Source organism: Otolemur garnettii, unplaced genomic scaffold, assembly GCF_000181295.1.
Source record: "Otolemur garnettii isolate 467f Iridium unplaced genomic scaffold, OtoGar3 scaffold00011, whole genome shotgun sequence".
Classification (NCBI taxonomy): domain Eukaryota; kingdom Metazoa; phylum Chordata; class Mammalia; order Primates; family Galagidae; genus Otolemur; species Otolemur garnettii.
Genome location: NW_003852406.1, coordinates 17,298,641 through 17,320,538, shown reverse-complemented (window position 1 = coordinate 17,320,538; position 21,898 = coordinate 17,298,641). Strand labels below are relative to the sequence as shown.

General features: G+C 49.5%; 1 protein-coding gene across 1 annotated transcript in view; it reads right to left on the bottom strand.

Moving 5' to 3' along the window:
- The window catches only part of ANKDD1A (ankyrin repeat and death domain containing 1A), a 48,603-nt gene extending 39,882 nt beyond the window's left edge, over positions 1-8,721 (bottom strand). The window contains exons 1-3 of the mRNA XM_003784650.1: positions 8,688-8,721; positions 2,764-2,867; positions 1,492-1,590 (exon numbers count right to left, since the gene is read on the bottom strand). Of these exons, the coding sequence (XP_003784698.1) occupies positions 1,492-1,590; positions 2,764-2,867; positions 8,688-8,721 (237 nt within the window). The remainder of the gene's footprint in view (positions 1-1,491; positions 1,591-2,763; positions 2,868-8,687) is intronic.
- Between the last annotated feature and the right edge of the window lie 13,177 nt (positions 8,722-21,898).

Genomic DNA, 21,898 nt, shown 5'->3' with positions numbered 1-21,898 from the left:
AGCTTGAGGCTCTGTCTCAAAAAGGGGAAAAAAAGAAGTAAGAACAAAGCAAACTACTCACGGACAACTAAGTCTCTGCAGAAAAGTTCATAGTTTTTGTTTTTGTTTTTGTTTTTTTTAATTTAAATTTAGATCCAGGAAGGGCATGTGGTTCACACCTATAATTCTAGTACTCTGGGAGGCAGAAGTGGGAGAACCACTGCCACTGGTATCTGTGGACAAAGAGTAGGAGTTGGAAACCAACCTGAGCAAGAGTAAGACACCATGGCGCTGTAGGCTGGGTAACAGAGTGAGAGTCTTCTCTCAAAATATAAATAATAATATAAATAAATTATTTAAATAATAAAAATATAAATAATATAAATAATAAATAAGTCTTCTCTCAAAATATAAATAAATAATTTTGAGAGTCTTCTCTCAAAATAAATAAATAAATATAAAAAATAAGTAATCCTAGCACTCTGGGAGGCCGAGACGGGTAGATTGCTTGAGGTCAGGAGTTCAAGACTAGCCTGAGCCAGAGTGAGACCCCAACTCTGAAAAAAAAAAAAAAGGCCAGACATTATGGTGGGTTCCTGCAATCCCAGCTATATGGGAGTCTGAGGCAAGGGGATCACTTGAGCCTAAGAGTTTGAGGCTGCTGTGAGCTATGATGCCACAGCCCTAGATGGACCGTAACAAAGTGAGACTCCATTACAAAAATTATAAATTAGTAATAAATTAAAAGAAATTGAGATCCTTAAGTATATCCCTCTATCAAATGTCATTGTCAGATTCATCCCTTTTCCCAAGCCTGTAGAGATAATTTTGTGGATTCTCCAGTGTTCTTGCTCAACAACCGCTGCCTGTCAGTTTGTTAAGACAGTCTTGGGCAGTGCTCGTAGCTCAGTGGGCAGGGTGCTGGCCACATACGCTGAGGCTAGCAGGGTCGAACCCAGCCCGGGCCAGCCAAGCAACAATGACAACTGCAACAAAAAAAATATCCGGGTGTTGTTGCGGGTGCCTGTAGTCCCAGATACTAGGGAGGCTGAGGCAAGAAAATCACTTAAGCCCAAGAGTTTGAGGTTGCTGTGAGCTGTGATGTCACAGCTCTCTACCTCTGTCTCAAAAAAAAAAAAAAAAAAAAGACTGTTAGTCTTAGTCTTTGGTTACAGTGTTAGCCAGGGCAGAGCCCTGCAGCATATCATGAGAGACTTTCCTTCTGGTGACTGTTAATCAGGCCTTTATCAATCCCCCTGATTATCCTTTCCACAGCCCACATGGTATCACGAGGACCTAAAAAGGCTCTTTGAGGAACTGAAAGGCCCTTGAAAGTGGAGAGCTCTTTAATCACAGCACGAGAGAAAAGTGGATCAGTGTCGCTTCTCTGAGGGCTGTGATTTCCTGCCTACTCTGCACCTGAGCAGCTCTGTGCCAGCAGCAATCTCAGCAGCTGGCTCTTAGACCCAGACAGACACAACCCACAGATGCGCCTTGGTGAGGGCTGCGTACCATATCCTCTTCATCCACAGCAGCCTCGTGGTCCAGGAGCAGCCGCACTGCCTGCTCGTGCCCTGCGCCCGCAGCCCAGTGCAGGGCCACCCTGCCTACCTGCTGGGAGAGAGAGGACACCTGTCAGGCGCCGCTGCCTCTTGGCTGCCTGGCTCACTATCCACCCCACTCCCTGCCAGGACAGCTGGTTTGCAGGCGGGAAGGGCCTTTGCTGGCTCTGGTGACCAGCTGGCTCAGGACTCAGCCCCACTCTGGCCCCCTGGTGCTCCCCAAGACAGCAGCAGCCCCAAAACAAATGCAGTGAAACAGAGTGACTGGATCCATCTGTCTCTCACCTCAAACTCTTTCACAGCTTCCCATGGTTCTTGGGACAAACTCCTAATTCAGGGCTTCTGAGGCTCTGCATGGCCTGACACTGCCCACCACTCTTCTCAGAAATACGAAGCAGCTCCCCACTTCCAAGCCTTTGTTCCTGCTGGTCCCTGCTAGCCAGCAACATATGACCTAGGATTGATTACTGTCTAGTCCCTGAAAGGCACCTGAGTACCTGGTTTCTCTCAGAGCAGATGAAGGGACCTGACTCATCCTTGGAGAAACCTGACAGCTCCTCCTGGCCTCTGGCCCATGATCCCACTTCTTCCCTTCATGATTTTCAGCTGAAAGGGGACAATGAAAGGAAACACCAATTTGCTCATTTGCTCTGTGGCCTCAGGCAAACCACATCCCCTTTCTGGAGACCAGCTCTTCCTTCCTTCCTCAGGACTGGTGCCCATGCTCTTCCCTCTGCCTGGTCACTGCCCTTCTTCACCTGGCTCCTCGAAAATGCTGCCTCCTGTCTGACCCTCTCCATAGCTCTTAGGACAACCTATGACAGGGGGAATGAACTGTTTGTGAGAAGCTCTGCTTACTATCTGTCCTCCTCTTCCACCCATCTGCCAGCCTCTGGCTGATGACCTCTGGCCCCTGCCCTCTGGCTCTCACCTCTGGTCCTTGGGTGTACCTTTCAGATGGGTCACAGAGCTTAAGAGTGTGACCTCCAGAATTGCACAAGCCTGGCTTGGAATCCTGATCTTGATCTTGGGTGATACCCCAGCCACTCTAAGGGTCAGAGCCCTCCAAACAATGCAGACAAAGAGGACAGAGGCTAGGCCTCCCTCCAAGTTGACACACACAAACGTGTCTGTCACCAGCTCAATGCAGTGTCCCCTCTGTGTAGTGACATTACCATGGCACTATCCCAGGTGCCCCGATTTGGAGGAGCCCATTACTCACGTTGCTTCTGGCCCTGATGTTAACCCTCCTCCCGATCAGCTCTTGCATCTTCCCAATGTTGTTCCGGCGGGCAGCCTCATGGAGCTGCCTCTCCAGAGGGAGCACTGGGGGGAGGAAACGAGTGCGGATGAGAAGGGGGTGTCCACACTGTATCATAGAGCACTGCAGAGGGGAGAGGTGAACAGCCCTTCTCTGCCCCTCCACACTTCCCTGGCCAGGGGTCTTCCACCTAGGAATGTGGGGCTGGGGGCATGGCTCTCCTCCTGCTCAAGGTCAGGGGCCTCCCTAGCCCAGCTGGGCTTCCTTGCTAACTGACCCCACATCCACATGGTCAGGATGTGGCGAAACCCTGAGGATAGGAGAGCACAGGCGAGACCATCCACGGCAGCCCTGGTGTGTGCCCCTCAGGCCCCCATCATCCAGTTTTCATGTGCCTGATCTTGGAGAAGGGAATGGGATTCGTTCCCAGTGGAGTTAGCAACTACCTCCTCCACAGCTCTGTTCGGGACTCACCGAGCCACCAACTCTGTACCAGGCCCAGGTAAGGCCAGAGGCATGTTTACTCCACTTGTGCACCTTCCATCTCCTTGTTGCTCCTCCTCTTCCCCCTCCTCTCTGTATCCTAAGCAGCTTTCACCTCCCCACTCTGAGGACCGCCCCAACTTGCCTTATCTGTGCTCCTCTCACCCCATTGCTGCATCTTTATCTCAGAGAGTCTCAGACCAAAGGGAGCCTCAGAGCTCCTCTGCCAACCCCGGTCACAGGCAGCTGTGGGCTTAGGATCTCCCTGCAGTTAGCGTATGAGCCAGGAGGACCCAGGCCTGGGGGGACATGGTCTAAGTGTTACCAGCCACTGTTAACCTGCACAGCCAGTTCACACAGGGCACTGCTGGTCAGGCTCTAACGAGGCCGAATGAGTCTATGCACCGACATCTGGAGGTTGTTTACTCACTTCTAAGGCCTACTGTCATAGATAAGTAGGGGAACTGGACTCCATGGTCAAGGAGCCAGGGCACTCTGTGCACCCAGTGAAGTGTTGATCAACGATAATTTTAGTCTAGAGTAAAAGTGCCTTTAAGATATAAAGCCAGGGCTCAGCGCCTATAGCACAGTGGTTATGGCGCCAGCCACATACACTGAGGCTGGCAGGTCAGCCAGACCAAGCCAGCTAAACAATAATGACAACTACAACAAAAAAATAGCCGGACATTGTGGAGGGCACTTGTAGTCCCGGCTACTTGGGGGGCTGAGGCAAGAGAATCGCTTAAGCCCAGGAGTTTGAGATTGCTGTGAGCTTGACACCATAGCACTCTACCGAGGGGGGACAAAGTGAAACTCTGTCTCAAAAAAAAAAAAAAGATATGAAGCCAGGTGTGGTGGCTCATATCTGTAATCCTAGCACTTTGGGAGGCTGAGGTGAGTAGACTGCTGAGCTCAGAAGTTGGAGACCAGCCTGAACAAGAGTGAGACCATGTCTACTAAAAATAGAAAATCTAGCCAGGCATTCTGGTAGGCGCCTGTAGTCCCAGCTCTGAGGCAAGAGGATGGCTGAGCCCAGGAGTTTGAGGTTACTATGAGCTATGATGGCACTCTACCCAGGGCAAGAGAGTGAGACTCTTGTCTCAAAAAAAAAAAAAAAAAAAAATGCTTTGAAGATAGGACCACTTTAAGATAGGGAGATATTGTGTAAGTCTGTAACCTATGAGGAAGAATCTGTTTAAAGTATACTGTGATGAGTAATGACATTGCTAATGTTTACTTTACTGTGAGAATAAAAAGTAACAAAGGGAAACAAGAGGGCAGAACAGTTCTTTGGGAAAGTATCCCTGCCGCTTTCCGGAATTGCTGTCTTTTCTGTAAATAAAAGTGAAACTGGGCTCGGCGCCTGTGGCTCAACCGGCTGAGGCGCCAGCCACGTACACCTAAGGTGGCAGGTTCGAATCCCCAGCCAGACCCGCCAAACAACAATGACGGCTGCAACCAAAAAATAGCCGGGCGTTGTGGCGGGCGCCTGTGGTCCCAGCTACTTGGGAGGCGGAGGCAGGAGACTCGCTTGAGCCCAGGAGTTGGAGGTTGCTGTGAGCTGTAATGTCACGGCACTCTACCCAGGGGGACAGCTTGAGGCTCTGTCTCAAAAAAAAAAAAAAGTGAAACTGTTGATCTCTCATCTGCTTCTCTGCTGACTGGCTTGGCTGACCGGCAGACAGACTCTTTGGTCCAACAACATAAGGCTCAACCCACCAGACCCGGGAGCTGCCACCACCCTGACTGCTCTTGACTATGAGCATGTCTGATTTCCTTTGCTAACTACAAGCTTCTTCAGGGCCGTGGCCACACCTGACCCTTCCTGATCTACCCACAGATCACAGCAGGCCCCAGGCTGGACTCAAGGAGGAATCCACAAACCTCTGCTTGTATGAGTAACACGAATATCCCCAGATTAAGGGCTCAGACATACTACCACAGAGGACAAGTATTTCCTGGCCTTTTACATAGCCAGCACAGGGCAAGTAATCTTACAGCTCAAGTGCTGCCAAAGCCACATCCTGCATGTTTGATCCAGTGTGAATGTCTGGACCCAATCCCTTTGTACATCCAGGGACAGGTGGCCCACGTCTTAGCAGGGAAGTCTGGGATGCATTGAGGTAACAGATAGGCTGGCCATGCAGTTTGTTTTTCTAGATAGAGTCCAGATGTGGAAGAGGGTATTAGGATTTGGGGGACCTCAGATCTGCTGCCCTCGGGCAATCACATGGTCCTGGGTTCAACTCTGGCTGAACTACTTCCTGGCTTTCCCCTTGCCACTTAGATTACCCAATTATCCTGGGCCTCTATTTTCTCATCTACAAAATAGGGATGAGCGCTGCCCCTCAGTGCTATTATACTTATTAGAAATAATATAGGAGAAGCCCCCAGCGCAGTGTCTGGCACATAGTACCCACACCACCATCACTATCATCATCAACACTATTATTCCTCCAAGGCAAAATGTCAAAGAATAAATTCTGGAGACCAAAAACCTGGAGATAGTGGGACCTCCTTCCTTTGGGTTAGGGTCCCCTGAGCCAGTGAAGCCCCAGCCATGGAAAACACACTTCTGGGTGGTGCCCATAACTCAGTTGGTAGGACGCCAGCCACATACACTGAGTCTAGCCGGTTCGAACCCAGCCTGGATCAGCTAAAACAACAATGACAACTGCAACAAAAAAAAATAGCCAGGCGTTGTAGCAGGCACCTGTAGTCCCAGCTATTTGGGAGGTCTGAGGTAAGAGAATCACTCAAGCCCAAGAGTTGGAGGTTGCTGTGAGCTGTGATGCCACGGCACTCTACCAAGGGTGACATAATGAAACTGTCTCAAAAATAAAGAAAGAAAGAAAGAAAAAACACACTTCCTTCCTACCTCCCTGTGTTGTTTTTTTCTATATACTATGGTATTTGCTATATTTACCTATTTATTAGGTTTCTTGTCCACTTATCCCAATGTAAGCCCATAGGGCAGGGGATTTTTGTTTGATTTGCTAACTGTTATATATCCAAATTCAGGCCCCGGTACATATTTGTTGAATGCATGAGTAATAAATGGCTCATGAAATCTCTTCAGAGGGCTGTGGACTCTAAGATCCTGCCCAAATGAAGATTCATTGGGGCCCCAGAAAATCAAAATATAAGCTCAGGTAAATGGCAGGAAAGAGGCTCCAAGAGGTAAGCAGCTTCATGTCAGTACTTTAGAGGAAGAGGGTACTCGGGGGAAAGACCACCTTCTGAGTGTGGTCCCTAACCACAGCCCACCCCCACCCTGCAGGTGAAGAGGAGGCCCTTCTCAAGAGAACAGGCTTTTTTTTTTTTTTAAGACAGAGTCTTACTCTGTTGTCCTGGGTAGAGTGCTGATGTGTCATAGCTCACAGAAACCTCAAACTCCTGGATTCAAGTGATGCTCTTGCATCCCCAATAGCTGGGAGTAACAGTGCCCCCACACAATGCCCACCTAGTTTTTCTATTTTTAGAAAATGGGTAGGCTGGGAACGGTGCCTCAAGCTTGTAATATTAGCACTCTGGGTGCTTGTGCTTGTGGGTGGACTGCCTGAACTCATGAGTTCAAGACCCACCTGAGCCAGAGTGAGACTTCATCTCTAAAAATAGCCAGGGATTATAGCAGGCACCTATAATCCCAGCTACTCAGGAGGCTGAAGTAAGAGAATCACTTGAGCCCAAGAGTTTGAGGTTGCTGTGAGCTGTGATGCCATGGCTCTCTGCCCAGAGGGACAAAGTAAGACACTGTCTCAAAAAAAAGAGAGAGAGAAAGAAAATGGGGTCTCACTCTTGCTCAGACTGGTCTCAAACTACCAAGCTCAAGCAATCCAACCACCTCAGCCTCCGAAAGTGCTAGGATTACAGGCAAGAGCCACCCAACCCAGCTTAAGATAACAGGCTTTAGAAGAGCCCCTCTCAGATCCAAAGCATCTTGGACGAGCTGTGTCTCAAGCTTTTCTTTCCTTAACCTCATGATGCAGGTTAGGAAAGAGCTGCCAGTTAGGTGTGATTTTACAGAGGCTAGGGTTCTAGTACCCGGTCTTCCGCCTTCCAGCAATGGGATCCTAGACTAGTCACCCTGGGGGGTGGGGGGATGGTCCCAGTTTCTTCAGTTGTAAAATTGGGGGAGGATGAAGAAAAGGATCTGGATGGGTCCCTTCCTACTCTAGCCCTGAAGCTGAAGCTTACAGTGAATGGGCTGGTTTGTGCCGGCAAAAAGCCAAGAGTCTCAATGGGGAGCCCGCAGATGCTGCACAGTGAAAGGTTCTGGACCCAAAGAAGAGCGATGATTCCAAGGCGCGAAACAAAGGAAAACGGAATCCCTGTTCCATAGAAATAATGTCTTTATTTCCACCTGGATGCAGGTGGGGTGAAATCAAGAAAGGAATCTCCACATGGGTTATGACAGATGGGGATTTAAAGGGTCAGGGAGGGCAGCAATTGGTGGCATTCCTATTTCCTGGGAGGGACATGAGTCTGACCTGGGAGGGGCAAGTTATTTGGTACACTTGATACTATCACACAGGGCCAGGCCAGAGGAGGTAGAATAGGATGAAGTCAAGCCTAGCCTCATCTCTTCCATTCGCCTCACCCCATGCACCCTCTTTTTGGCCACATACAACACCGCTGCATTTTGGACATCATAAGGTCTCATGGGAATCCAGTGAGCTGCACCATGGGGATTTGGGGGAGAGCTCCTGGCTTCAGCTGTCAGGGCTCAGCCAGGGCTGCAGGATTGAGGACTCACAGTGGGGACAATCCTTCCTCCCCACCCCTCATCTGATGCCCACAGACATGCTGCTGCTTGGCCTAGAGGCCCTGGCTCTGGCTCACTCCTTGAGGGAGGCTCTGAGGTGTCCTCATCCCCTCTCTGGCAGCCAAAGTTCCTCTCTCCTGTGGGTTTGCTCCCCCATCTGATACGCTGCCCACTCCCTACCCAATTCCAACACTCTGCGGGAACTGAGCTCTTCAGCATCCTACCACTTGACAGCTGTGAGGCCTTGCACAACTCATTTAACCACCCGTGCCTCAACTTTTTCATCTGCAAAACGTGAGTAACAATAGGTCCTACCCATGTGGCTGCAGTGAAGGTCTGCAGGCTTGCCTGTTCTGGCTTAAGGCCTAATACAGTGCTAAGGAGTCGCTACTACCTGTATTAGCTACCATCTCCTCAGTCGCAGCTTCCCGCTTGCCAGGCGAGTGTCGCCCCTGAGTTCCAGATGCTTGGCCAAAGTCCCCTCGGCCAGGTGCACGTTTTCCGCTTGGAGCCACAAAAGAGCCCAGGACCACGCGGAGCGCGCAAACCTCTCTCTTGGCCACCCCCGCGCGGATGGGGGAGACCTCTCGGCCTCCACCCACCCTCCGGCCCCCGGCCCTGCAGGGTGCGGACTCACAGCCGTCAGTCTCCAACGCCTGCTCCTCTTCCATCCCGCCGCTGCGCAGCCCCCGCGCGCGCTGGTGCCCGGGCACGAGGCGCGCGGCCGCCCGGGCGCGAGTGGGGGGAGCCAAGGAAAGCGGATGGCTTAGGTGGAGAGTGGGAGCGACTGCACTCTAGACCCCTTGGCCCCGCATGGTCGGAGCGCAGCTGCAGCGGCCGCTCACATCCCAGACCAAGCTGCAGGTGGGTCCTCATGCTCTCTCAACCTTCCGTGGGTCGGCGCCACTCCTGGCTCTGCAGGTGACCCTGGGCATGTCTCCTCCCTGCCCTGGAGATGGGCAGATGGCATCCGGCAGGCACATCCTACTCCACCCTACCCCGGGGCTCTATCATCCTGCCTCTCGCTGGCCCAGAAAGTCAGACCCTGACGACTTGAGCAGACAGAGTTGAGGAACTGCAACCCCAGCAGGTTTGCAAGCACAGAAGAGATAGTCAGATTGCTTTGGATCAGAAAAATCATGTTAAAATGACAATGAGATATCACTTAAAAGTAAGTAGACTGGCAAAAATTAAAAACCTAGATAATGCCAAAAAATATATAATACATAAATAAAGCTAGATAATACCAATGTCACTGGAGAATGTGCAGCGACCACAACTGGTGGGAGTAGCCAATGGCTGTCATTCTGGAACACAGTCTGGCGGTAATGAGGGAAATTAACCACAGCAAACCTTAAAATCCAGTTCCTAGATATAGATTCCCAAAACTCTGTGGTAGGCCCCTAAAGGGATATGCAGGAGGATGTGCATTACTGTATTGTTTTGTGGTTTCCAGGAATTGGTAGCAACTGTGATTCATCATTGTGAGTTAATAGGTAAAAAGGCAATGGACAGCATTAGAAGCAAGAGACAAAATGTATTTGTGGAAACATGATGGCTAATGCCTGTAATCCCAGCACTCCGGGAGGCTGAGGCTGGAGGATTCCTTGAGCTCAGGAGTTGGAGACCAGCCTGAACAAGAGGGAGACCCTGTCTCTACTAAAAACAGAAAAATTAGCCAGGCGTTATGTCCAGCACCTGTAGCCCCAGCTACTTAGGAAGCTGAGGTAGGAGGATCACTTGAACCTAGGAGTCTGAGATCGCTGTGAGCTAGGCTTGACACCATGGTACTCTAGCCTGGGCAACAGAGTGAGACTCTGTCAAAAAAAAGAAAGAAAGATTGATTAAAGTATTGGGCAAAAAAAGCAAAACAATCGAGACACAATACCAAAAAAAAAATTTCAAATGCATGTACACAAAATGAGGAAGATTTGCAAAGACATGCAAACAAAAAGATGCAGATAAACACATGAGAATGGGTTGTACTTTAGACCCTTGGGAGAGGTCTATGTTTGCATTTTACAAGTTAAGGCAGTGGTTCTCAACCTTCCTAATGCTACGACTCTTTAATACAGTTCCTGTGGGTCGCAACCCACAGGTTGAGAACCACTGCTTTAAGGCATTACAGCTTCTTTTGCTTTGGTCAATAGCCCATTGGGTACAGTTCAGGAAGGCTTCCTGAAGATGTATTTGGAATGGCCTTTGAAAAATAACATAATGATAATAGCTAACAGTTAATGAGCCCTGAGCCAAGCACCTTGTGTAGGTAATCTCATTTTGTCCCCCAAACTGAACTATATATTGGGCGCTATCCTCTTCATGAGGGGGGGGTGTGTGACTGAAGCACAAAGTGGGTAGGTAACTCTCTCCACCTCACACCACTGAGTGGTGGACCCAGGGTTCTAACCCAGGTGGTCTGATTCAAGAACCATGGCATGAGCTTCCAACAGGACCTCGACAAGGTCAAAATGGGCAGACGGCAGATAGTTGGTCACTCTCCACTTCCTGGCCTCCCAGGTGGATGAAGCAGAGGTGCAGGGAGCAGCTGAGTCAGCAGAGCAAAATGCTTGTTCTATCCCCTTCCTACTGCAGCCACTGCTGCCTGAGGACTGTCCACACTCCTCCTGCCTTCCCCTGGGGAACCTGGAGGTCAGGGCCAAGTGACCATGAGTCAGCACTGAAGTGACATCCAAGTGTGATTCTCTCCAAAGGCGAACTCTGCAGGGATCCCCATAGCGCTGCACCCAGTGCTGGGTCCCACACCAGGCAGCGGCCACAGGTGAAGTCCAAGGATGTTCAATCAGGCCAGCAAGCCGGTCACTCCGCTGGGGCACTTCAACTCTACGGGGCGACTCTCCCTGGGAAGGAAAGCTATTTGAGGAAAAGCCTCAGAAAAGAGTGCAAGCATGTGCCCAGACGCGGGAGAACCCAGACGAGGGAGAACCCAGACGACAGCGGCCCACTTCTCTGCGCCCCTGTCTTTTGCGCTGGGCGTCCTCCCGGAACTCCCACGGGAGTGGGCGGTGCCCGCCCGGCACTGCTGCTGTTGCGGTTGTCGACACGCGGGGGAGCCAGAGCCGAGTAAGAGCTGCTGCGGTCAGTACCGTAATTCCCTGTGGTGTGCGCATTACATGATCTGTACCAAAAAAGGCCTAGATAGTGGCAGAGGGGCGCGAGGAGGGAGAGGCTAGGGATGAAGGCTGTAGTCTAATCTGAGGTGGGTGGGATCCGTCAGTGACGGATGAGGCATTGCGTGGAAAAGCGGAATGCCCACCCACCGAGTCCCTCCCAACTGGCGCGTTCAGGCCAGGCTTCCTGCTGTGCTGTTTTCTGAGGCTTTCCCCAAAATTGCCAGTAAGAGTAACTGAAAGCCAGACTGAGGACTTCCACGGGGCGGTAGGGGCGCAGCCAGAACGTTAGCAAATATGGGGTTAACTGCTAATTTATTCCTGCTGCCTCAAGAATGAAGAGAAAAACAGAATAACTTCATTCACACTGAGTTTGGGAATTACTATGGGTTCCTGTCAGAGGAACGTGTATTTTAGAAAAGCAGGAAGGGGAAATGCTTAACCAATAGGAACCTCTAAAGGCCTACTTTTGGAGACCAACAAGCAGGTGGGAGAGCTCTTTTTGCCTGGAGAATGGATGGGCTGACCTAGGTTGATAGGTAAGGCAGCTTCTGTATCTGGGCCCCAGAGCAGGGGGAGGTGTGCCTGCTGTGAAAGCCCAGTGTACCCTAGGACACAGGGTCCAGGTCCCAGGCCTCTATAGGAAGGTGGCGCAGCCATGTTCAATATTCTTAGGCAGTGACCACTGCCCAAGGCTCTGCCAGCCCAGCCAGTGTGGCTCAGGGTTGGGGGTAAGGGGAGAGCCTGGGGAAGCCAGGCAAAGAGAAAGGAAAAAGGGAAGACCTCCATTTTCTTATCTGGAAGGTGAAGATAATGCTACTACTTAATGCAAAGGACTGTTGTGAGATTCAATGCATTGGTGTTCCAGAAAGTGCTCTGTAACCAGTACAAAGGCTAGGCAGGAAATCTCTTCTGTGGAGGTCTTCCTGATTTCTCTAAACCCCAAATGTAGCTCTTTCCTGGGTTTCCCAGAGCCCAGGGTCCAGCCTTCACTGCCAGCCCTAGACTCCTTGAAGGTAGCTTTGTTTTGTAGCCGACAGCCCTGACTCCCACTACAGCTCTATTCCTACCCTAGTCTCTGCTTGACTGTGAACTTTTTTTTTTTTTTTGAGACAGAGCCTCAAGCTATCGCCTTGGGTAGAGTGCCGAGGCATCACAGCTCACAGCAACCTCCAACTCCTGGGCTTAAGCGATTCACCTGCCTCTGCCTCCCAAGTAGCTGGTACCACTGGAACCCACCACAATGCCCGGCTATTTTTTGGTTGCAGCTGTCATTGTTGTTTGGGGGGCCCAGGCTGGATTCGAACCCACCAGCTCAGGTGTTTGTGGCTGGCATCTTAGCCGCTTGAGCCACAGGCGCCGAGCCAACTGTGAACTTTTTCAAGCTAGATATGGTAGCTAATTCATAGAGATGGATTTACTCATTCAAAAATGAAATCTAGTAAGACTTGACGAAATGATACTAAAATTCATCTAAAAATAATAATAAACCTGATAAAACAGATAGCAAACTTATGAAAACAAAGAACAGCAGAAGGGGAGATGGGACCAGATATTGAAACATTTTTGACAGTGCCTATAGAGAATTTCTTTTTTTTAATGAAGGTAACCTTTATGCCATCCACTCCATTTCTAAGAATCTATACCACAGAAATAATAGCAGTAATTGGGCAAAGATAAATGTGCAAGGATGTCTGCTGAAGTAGTTTTTGTAACTGTAGCAAACAACTGGAAACAACCCAAGGGTCCATCAATAGGGGTTGATGAAATAAATTGTGATACAGCAGCACAATGCAGTGCTGAGCTGTCGTTAAAGAGGAATGAGCAAATCTGTATGTGCTGAGGTCGGAAAGTAAAGTTTGAGTCTATTTCTTTAAAAATATTCTCTAGTCACTGCCTTCCAACTTTTATCTATCAAATTTCCCTCCCCTGTCCCAGGATGACAATCTGGCAGATACTGTGCTTTGCAATCCCTTTAGGGGATATTGAAAGTCTGGGTCCAACCCAATTTTAAATTCCAAGCTCTTTGCATCTTCAAAATACATATAGGATAGATATATGTCATGTTATTTTAAACTTGTTTATTTCTCATCACAGCCCTCTGAAGTAGACACTATAATTATCATCCACATTTTATAGATGAGGAAATTGCGGTAGAGAGAAGTTGAACAATTTCCCCTAAGTCACAGAAATTATAAATGGCAGAACAAGGGTCGATATTTATAACCACTGTGTTATGTCACCCTATGCTCACAGGACCTTGAAAGAGACTTTTCCTTGTCTCAGAATTTCAGCTGACATACATATCATTAACTAGATAAACTAGAATTCATTTAGCCATTGCCTTAATGATAGACATAAAGATTATTTTGAATCTTGTGTATTAGAAACAGCACGGTGATTAACTTCTATGCTTGGGTATCTTTGTGCCCTTGTGCAACTATTTCAATAGGTTAGTTTCATAGAAGTGCAATTGGAGGGGGCAAAGGTAAATTTAAATTTAGACGGCTGTTCTATATGCCTATTGCCATATAACAAACTACCCCAAAAATGAGTGCTTAAAACAATACTGTTTTATTTTGCTCATGATTTTGTGGATCAGGAATTTGGAAAGGGTTCAGCTGATGGTTCATCTCCTATTCTCTTCTAAAATGGCTCTATCGCCAACATGACTAGGCCTCAGTGCTCTTTGACCATTCTCTCAGTATGTGGTATTATATCCTCCAGGACTGCCCTATAAGGTTTGGGCTTTTCATAGCATGTGAATGTCAGATAATACAGTTTAGGTAACCAAGTAGTTGGCTTCCAAGAGGCAGGAAATGGAACCTGCTGGGCGATTTAAGGGATACATTTAGAACTGGGAGAGATCACTTTTTCTGTATTTTTTTGACCAGGGAACTCATAGTCCATCCCCCCCAAAAATTTTTTAAAGTGAGTTTTTGTTTTGGGTTTTTTGTTTGTTTGTTTTTTAGAGACAGTCTCACTTTGTCACCCTCGGTAGAGTGCTGTGGTGTCACAGCTCACAGCAACCTCCAGCTCTTGGGCTTAGGTGATTCTCTTGCCTCAGCCTCCCAAGTAGCTGGGACTACAGGCGCCCGCCACAACGCCCAGCTACTTTTTTGTTGCAGTTTGGCCGGGGCTGGGTTTGAACCCACCACCCTCAGCATATGGAGCCAACATCCTACTCACTGAGCCACAGGCGCCGCCCCATCCATCCCAAATTGAAGGAAAGGGAACATAGACCCTACCTTTCCATGGAAGGCATGTCAAAGAATTTGTGACCACTTTTACTACTCCACATAGCTATTTCCAACTGTCCTCCAAAATGTTGGTCAATATGCATTTCCACCAATGTAGAAGACTGTCTTTCCCTACACCGTCATCAACATTATAAAACGTTTTAACTTGTGCCAATCTGGCAATGAAAATGGCTCTGCATTTCATTGTTACTCTGCTCTGCATTTCTTTAATTATGAGTAAAGATGAACATCATTTCATGTATTTACTGTTCATTTAAAAAATTTTTTTCAGAGGATGCCCACGGCTCATTGGTTAGGGCACCAACCACATGTTCTGGGGCTGGTGGGTTCGAACCTGGCCCGGGGCCTTGGGAGGCTGAGGCAAGAGAACTGCTTAAGCCCAAGAGTTAGAGGTTGCTGTGAGCTATGATGTTATAGCACTTTACCAAGGGTAACATAGTGAAACTCTGTCTAAAAAAAAAAAAAAAAAAAAGCCAGGCATTGTGGCAGGTACTGTGCACCTATACTCCCAGCTACTCGGCAGGCTGAGGCAAGAGAATCACTTGAGCCCAGGAATTCGAGACCTGCCTGGGTGATATAGCTAGACTCTGTCTTTAAAAGAAAAGAAAGAAAAATTTTCCACGTGAACTGTCTGTTTATATACTTTGCCCATTTTTACATTTGGTTACCCTTTTTTTCCATATTGATTTGTAATTTCTATATCTATATCTATAAAGGAGATTAGGCCTTTATCTGCTATTATATAACAAGGTTATTTCCATGGTTGTAGCCTTTTAACTTTTTTTTTTTTTGTGACAGAGTCTCACTATGTCACCCTTGGTAGAGTGCTCTAGCATCACATCTCACAGCAACCTCAAACTCTTGGGCTTAAGCGATTTCAATCATTGGCTATATTTATGGACAGAGCCTCAAGCTGTAACCCTGGGTAGAGTGCTATGACATCACAGCTCACAACAACCTCCCACTCCTGGGCTCAAGCGATTCTCCTGCCTCGCCTCCCAAGTAACTGGAACTACAGGCACCCGCCACAATGCCTGGCTATTTTTTGGTTGCAGCCGTCATTGTTATTTGGCGGTCCGTGCTGGATTCGAACCTGCCAGCTCAGGTATATGTGGCTGGCGCCTTAGCTGCTTGACCACAGATGCCGAGCCTACCTGGCTATTTTTAGAGAGGTCTTGCTCTGGCTCAGGCTGGTCTTGACCCTGTGAGCTCAGGCAGTCCACCAGCCTCCCAGAGGGCTAAGATTACAGGCATGAGCCACTATGCCCGGTCGTCTTTGTTTCTTGATAATTATCTTAATTCAGGCTTTTAATTTTTACATGTTCCAATAATCCTTTGCTTTAAGGCTTCTGGACTTTGTGTAGTGACCTCCTTTGCTTTTTTTTTTTTCAGTCTTTGGCTGGGGTTGGGTTTGAACCCACCACCTCTGGCATATGGAGCCAGCGCCCTACCCTTTTGAGCCACAGGCACCGCCCTCCTCCTTTGCTTTTACAGAATTCTTCTGCTAGTCTCAAGTGTTTATTTTTCCAGATGAAGATTAGTATCATTTTCCAAGGCTCCCTGCTCAAATCCTGCTGGTGTTTTGATTGAAATTGCTTTCATCAGAGAAAATGTACAACCTTACAACCAGAGGACAAAGCTGGACCTTGCATTGTTTCAATCTTCTCTCCCATAAGATGTCAAGCCTTGAGGGGGAAGGGGTATCACCATCTCAGCATCCTGGACACCTGTGGGGAAAGGAGCCCAAGAGTGCACCAAAGGCAACCTGCGGTTAGACAGGCTTGGCAACACCTGTGCCTGGGAAGCCAAGGCCTGGCCAGGGAGACCTAGAACATAACCTGCAAGCCTACAACTCCTGGGTCTTCCACTGCAGGGTGAGTCCAGGACTCCTTGAAGAAAGCATTCCTGGGAGGCCCAGGAGAGACAGACATATCCTCAGAGGGCTGATTTATGAGGTAGGAGATTTCACAGAGAGGCGCCTTATTGGAAAGATCTTGACCAAGCACAGTGATGCATTCACCAAAGAATATCCTACTGGTCTCACAGGTTCAGCCTTGGGGAGAGACAGAGACCTACTGCAGCAACCACAGGAATGGGAGGCTGCTGTAGGCACAGCCCTGAAGGCTCAACTTCCTTCCCAGCTGGGGCTCTGCTGGCTTCTCTCCAGTCCTGGAGTCCCAGTGGGCAGGACCGATCCACTCCTTCCTGGGGAGGGTGGGGGACATTCCTCCTTACGGTACCCAAGGAGACTGAATAGGAATTCCTGTATTCAGCAGTTATTTATTGAGTATCTACAGCCGGTCAATTAATGTTCTAATTACTTTAGGTACACCAAAGAATAATAGAGACCAAAATTCCTGTCTTCCTAGAGGTTGTAGACAATAAGAATAACTACAATAAATATGCAAATGTGATAGGCGATAGGTGCCAAGGGAAAAAATTAGGGCAAGGTAAGAGGACTTGAGAGTTGGGGATGGGGGTGTCAAATTCCTTAAAAAGCACTAGGGACCACCAGGCACAGTGGCTCATGCCTATAATCCTACCACTCTGGGAGACTGAGGCGAATTGATTGCCTGAGCTCACAGGTTTGAGACCAACCTGAGCCAGAGTGAGACCCTTCCTCTAAAAATAGCCCAGAGATGTGGTGGGCAACTGTAGTCCCAACTACTCGGGAAGCTGAGGCAAGAGAATCTCTTGATCCCGAGAATTTGAAGTTGCTGTGAGCTATGATGCCATAAAACTCTACAGTGGGGGCTCAGCACCTGTGGCTCAAGTGGCTAAGGCGCCAGCCACATACACCTAAGGTGGCAGGTTTGAATCCAGCCTGGGCCTGCCAAACAACAATGATGGCTGCAACCAAAAAAATAGCTGGACATTGTGGCGGGCACGCTTGAGGCTCTGTCTCAAAAAAAAAAAGAAAACTCTACAGTGGGTGACAAAGTGAGACTCTGTCTCGAAAAAAAAAAAAGCACTGGGGACCTTCCCTTTGCTCTCCAGTTCCCCAGGGAAGGCTGACCTAAAGGACTGAGTTCTGGCTGTGGCTGGGTTCTACCAGTGGGGAACTTTGCAGGAGGGCTGAGAGAGGTAGGGGAGGTGTTTGTCCCCCTGGCTCCCTCCCTGGGAATCACAGCCCTGTCAGATGGCCCTCTCCCAAAAGTCTCTCCTTTCCAATTCCAGCAGCCAGGTCTTCCCCTGCCCCACCCCCTCCTGCCAGTGCTACCGGGCAGGGGCACTGAACTTTCTCTTGGGGTTCCTTTATATCCCATCCACACCTTTGTAAATAGTCCTTACAAAGGAAAAGTGCTGCTTTGCATGCTGCATTCTGCCAGAGTGCTAGGAAATATAGTGACATTTGAACAGACTAGAAGGCAGTAGAGTGGTTTGCCATTCAGATAGCTGTGGGGAGGGTGTTCTGTGCAGAGGGAACTGTCAGTGTATGGCCTGGGGTGGGGGTGGGGGGTGCTGTGCCTGATCTGTTTAAAGAAAAGCAAGACAGCAGGAGTGGCTGGTGCGCTGAGGGAGGGGGTCCAAATGGTATCAAAGAGGTGTGTGTTGGGAGGTGGGGGGCTTGGCTTTTGCTCTGAGTGAAGTGGGGGGGGGTGGATCTCTGCAGGGCTTTAAACTGAGAAGTGACATGATCTTTAACACCATCTCTCTGGCTGATGTGTTGAGAACAAATTATGGGTGAAGAGTAGAAGCAGGGAGGCTGGGGAGGGGGACACTGAGGGGAAAGGAACAGAAAGAGGCTGTGTTGTGCTGTGGGGAGACAAAGGTGGCTTCAAGATTCCCTGCATCCCCCAACCTGGCCCCCATATCCTGACCCTCTGGGTACTGTGTGTGCACGGGTCCAGTTGCTGGGACTGTACGCTGCAGGCCCATCTCTTCTGGCAGGCCCAGAGGTCTGTCAGCCTCTGCCAGGAGGGGTCCTTGCACAAGTCAAAGCCCCCTCTACTTGGTACCATCCTTTGCTGGTTGGGGTGGGGGAGTGAATTCAGCCCTTGGGCACTGGGCAGGGCGGCTCTGCCTGATCCCCAGAGACAGCCTCAGTAACTTAACTGTTTCTGTACAGTGAACGTTTTCTGGGGCACTCCAAGACCTATGCCCTTCAGCCCAGGTTCCATGGGTCAGACAGCCCTCAATGTGACCAGCTGCTTCTTCCACCACTCCCTTGGTTCTCAGGCTCAAGCCCTCCGTGGGGGCAGCTGAGGCCATGAGAGAAGAGCCTACTCAGGGGTGGCCCAACCCTCTTCCTCTGGGCCCTCAGCAGCCCCTGCCCCTCCTGTTGGCCATGGTCTTTCAGAATCCTTGTTTGGACGGCCTCCTCCCACAGCATCCTGCATGGGGCCCCTTGGCTGGACTCTCACTTCCCCAGCTCCTGAATTCGAGCTGTGGGCTCCTTCCAGGCCAGCTGGGCCTCCACTGATAGGCACACTACCCGCCGGCGCTTTACCCAGCTGGCTCAGTGCTGAGCTCTCCTCTGGCCCATCCTGTCAGGCCTACTGGATCCGTCCAGCACAGAGGGCTGGTTATAAGACTCGATTCTGGGGTACAAGCCTCCATATTCTCATCTGACCTTGTGTCCCTAGCACCTGGGAGACCCTGTGTGTACTTTCTGAATAAATTAATGCATGTCATAACACTTAACCTGTGGCTTAAGCTCAGGCTTGAGCTCCTGAGTACATGCTCAAGAAAAGTCAGCTGTTTAAATCATCCCATCTGCGGATGAAGAAACTGAGACAGAGAGAAGGTCTGAGGCCTCAGGGCTGGGAAATGGTAGAGCCCAGACGCCAAAACCCTCCTCCCCCTGCCTCTGCTCCGTTCTCCCCTGGGTATGGAGAAGGCAGAATCTTGTGCTCTCTGGGAACCTCTGAGGGAAGAGAAGGCTCCTGTCACCATGGGGGATACAATAATGAATTAAACCCCATCTGAGCTTCAAGGGGCTGCCAGACTGGAGCAGCATCTATCCCTACATAGAGGATCCAGGAACCCTTCAGGGAGGGGTGGCATCTGGTTTTCAGCACACAATTCAAAAAGGTCACAAGAGGCCAGATAGTGTCTCAAACTTGTAATCAAGCACTCTGGGAGGCCAAAGTAGGAGGATCCCTTGAGTGCAGGAGTTCAAGACCAGCCTGAGCATGAGCAAGACCCCGTCTCTACTAAAAATAGAAAATTAGGCTCAGCGCCTATGGCTTAAGTGGCTAAGGCGCCAGCCACATACACCTAAGCTAGCGGGTTCAAATCCAGCGCGGGCCCACCAAACAACAATGATGACTATAACCAAAAAATATCCAGGCGTTGTGGCGGGTGCCTGTGGTCCCAGCTACTTGAGAGGCAGAGGCAGGAGACTCGCTTGAGCCCAGGAGCTGGAGGTTGCTGTGAGCTGCGATGCCACAGCACTCTACCCAGGGCCATAGCTTGAGGCTCTGTCTCAAAAAAGAAAAGAAAAGAAAAATTAGCCAGGCATTGTGGTGGGTGATTGTAGCTACTTTGGAGGCTGTGGCAAGAGGATCACTTGAACCCAGGAGTTTAAAGTTGCTGTGAGTAGCCTGAGGCCATGGCACTCTAGCCTGGGCAACAGAGTGAGACTTTGTCTCAAATACAAACAAACAAAAAGATCGCAAGAAATATGACCACACAATCTAAATTTTTTAAGACAAGTCCAAATTTCAAATAGTCTATCCCTTTGTTTTAATAGAGAATCAGGTGCCCCGATGAATCCATACTGTGGCATTTAAATGACCTTCCATAACCAGATAGGTCACAAAAATCTGTTACTTGGCCAAATCTGTTACAGTGGCTCACACCTGTAGTCCTACCACTCTGGAAGGCTGAAGCAGGAGGATTGCTTGAGCTCAGGAGATCAAGACGAGGCTAAGTAAGAGCGAGACCCTTCTCTACTAAAAATAGATAAATTAGCTGGACATAGTGGCAGGCACCTATAGTCCCAGCTACTTGGGAGGCTGAGGCAGAAGGATGGATTAAGCCCAGGAATTTAAAGTTACTGTGAGCTATGAGACCACAGCTCTCTAGTCTGGGCAACAGAGTGAGACTCTGTCTCAAAAACAAAAAACAAATCTATGTTACCCTATAGTCTTGAGCTTGACTCAGGGAAACAGAGTCCCTATTATGCTGGGCACACAGATGCCAGTGCTACCAGCCTTATAGGTGTGTGCACAGCCACACAGACACAAACAGAGGCCAAGGCAAAGGGTCACCCACTTTTAGGCTTAGATGATTTAGTGTCTTTTTTTTTTTTGAGACAGAGCTTCAAACTGTGGCCCTGGGTAGAGTGTTGTGGCATCACAGCTCACAGCAACCTCCAACTCCAGGGCTCAAGCGATTCTCCTGCCTTTTCCTCCCTAGTAGCTGGGACCACAGGCGCCTCCCACAACCACAACACCCAGCTATTTTTTGGTTGCAGCTGTCATTGTTGTTTGGCTGGCCCAGGCTGGATTCGAACCCACCAGCTCAGGTGTATGTGGCTGGTGCCTTAGCCGCTTGAGCCACAGGTGCCAAGCCTGATTTAGAGTCTTGAGTTAAGACTCGCTTTTCTTTTCTTTCTTTCTTTTTTTTTTTTTTTTACAGTTTTTGACCATGGCTGCGTGAACCCACCACCTCCAGCATATGGGGCGGCACCCTACCCCTTTGAGCCACAGGCACCTCCGATCACCTCTGTTTTCTATCAACAGTCCTAACACCAGTGCTAGGCACCGTGAGAGCTGGTGGGGCCTTTTAATCCTTAGAAGAAATACACTTTGCCTTGCATGCTTCTTGCCAGCCTGAAGGGCAAGGCCCAGCAGCTAGGGTGTCTGTGTCCAGAGCTGCTGTCTTCAGATGCAACAGCTCTGCCCCCACAGCCTATGGACCTGTCTTTTTCGGGAACTCCTGCCAGAGCTTTTGGTTGCATTTCTGAGAGCAGAAATGAGCCCTGTACTTTCCCTCCCTCCCCTGCACCCTCTCACTCCTTCTCCCCTGCCTCATCCTTCCTTCCTTCTCCCACCCTGGTCCCAGGGCTCTGTGGGAAGGAAGAAGTGGAAGGTGGGAGGGGACAGAGACAAGGTAGGAAGGGAATTGCCACACCATTTTCAGGACTGGGTGAAAACTCACAGTTGTGCAAATTGTACACTGCTCAACTCTAAAGGACAAGAGTCCCCTGGACATCACCAAAATGTGCGTGGCCAGGTGCAGTGGCTCATGCCTGTAATCCTGGCACTCTGGGAGGCTGAGATAAGCAGACTGCTTGAGTTCAGGAATTGGAGACCAGTCTGACCAAGAGTGAGACCCCATCTCTAAAAATACCTGGGCATTGTCTAGGACCTATAGCTCAGCGGCTATAGGGTGCCAGCCACATACACCGGAGCTGGCAGTTTGAATCCAACCTGGGCCTGCCAAATAACAATGACAACTATAACCAAAAAATAGCCAGGCGTTGTGGTAGGCACCTGTAGACCCAGCTACTT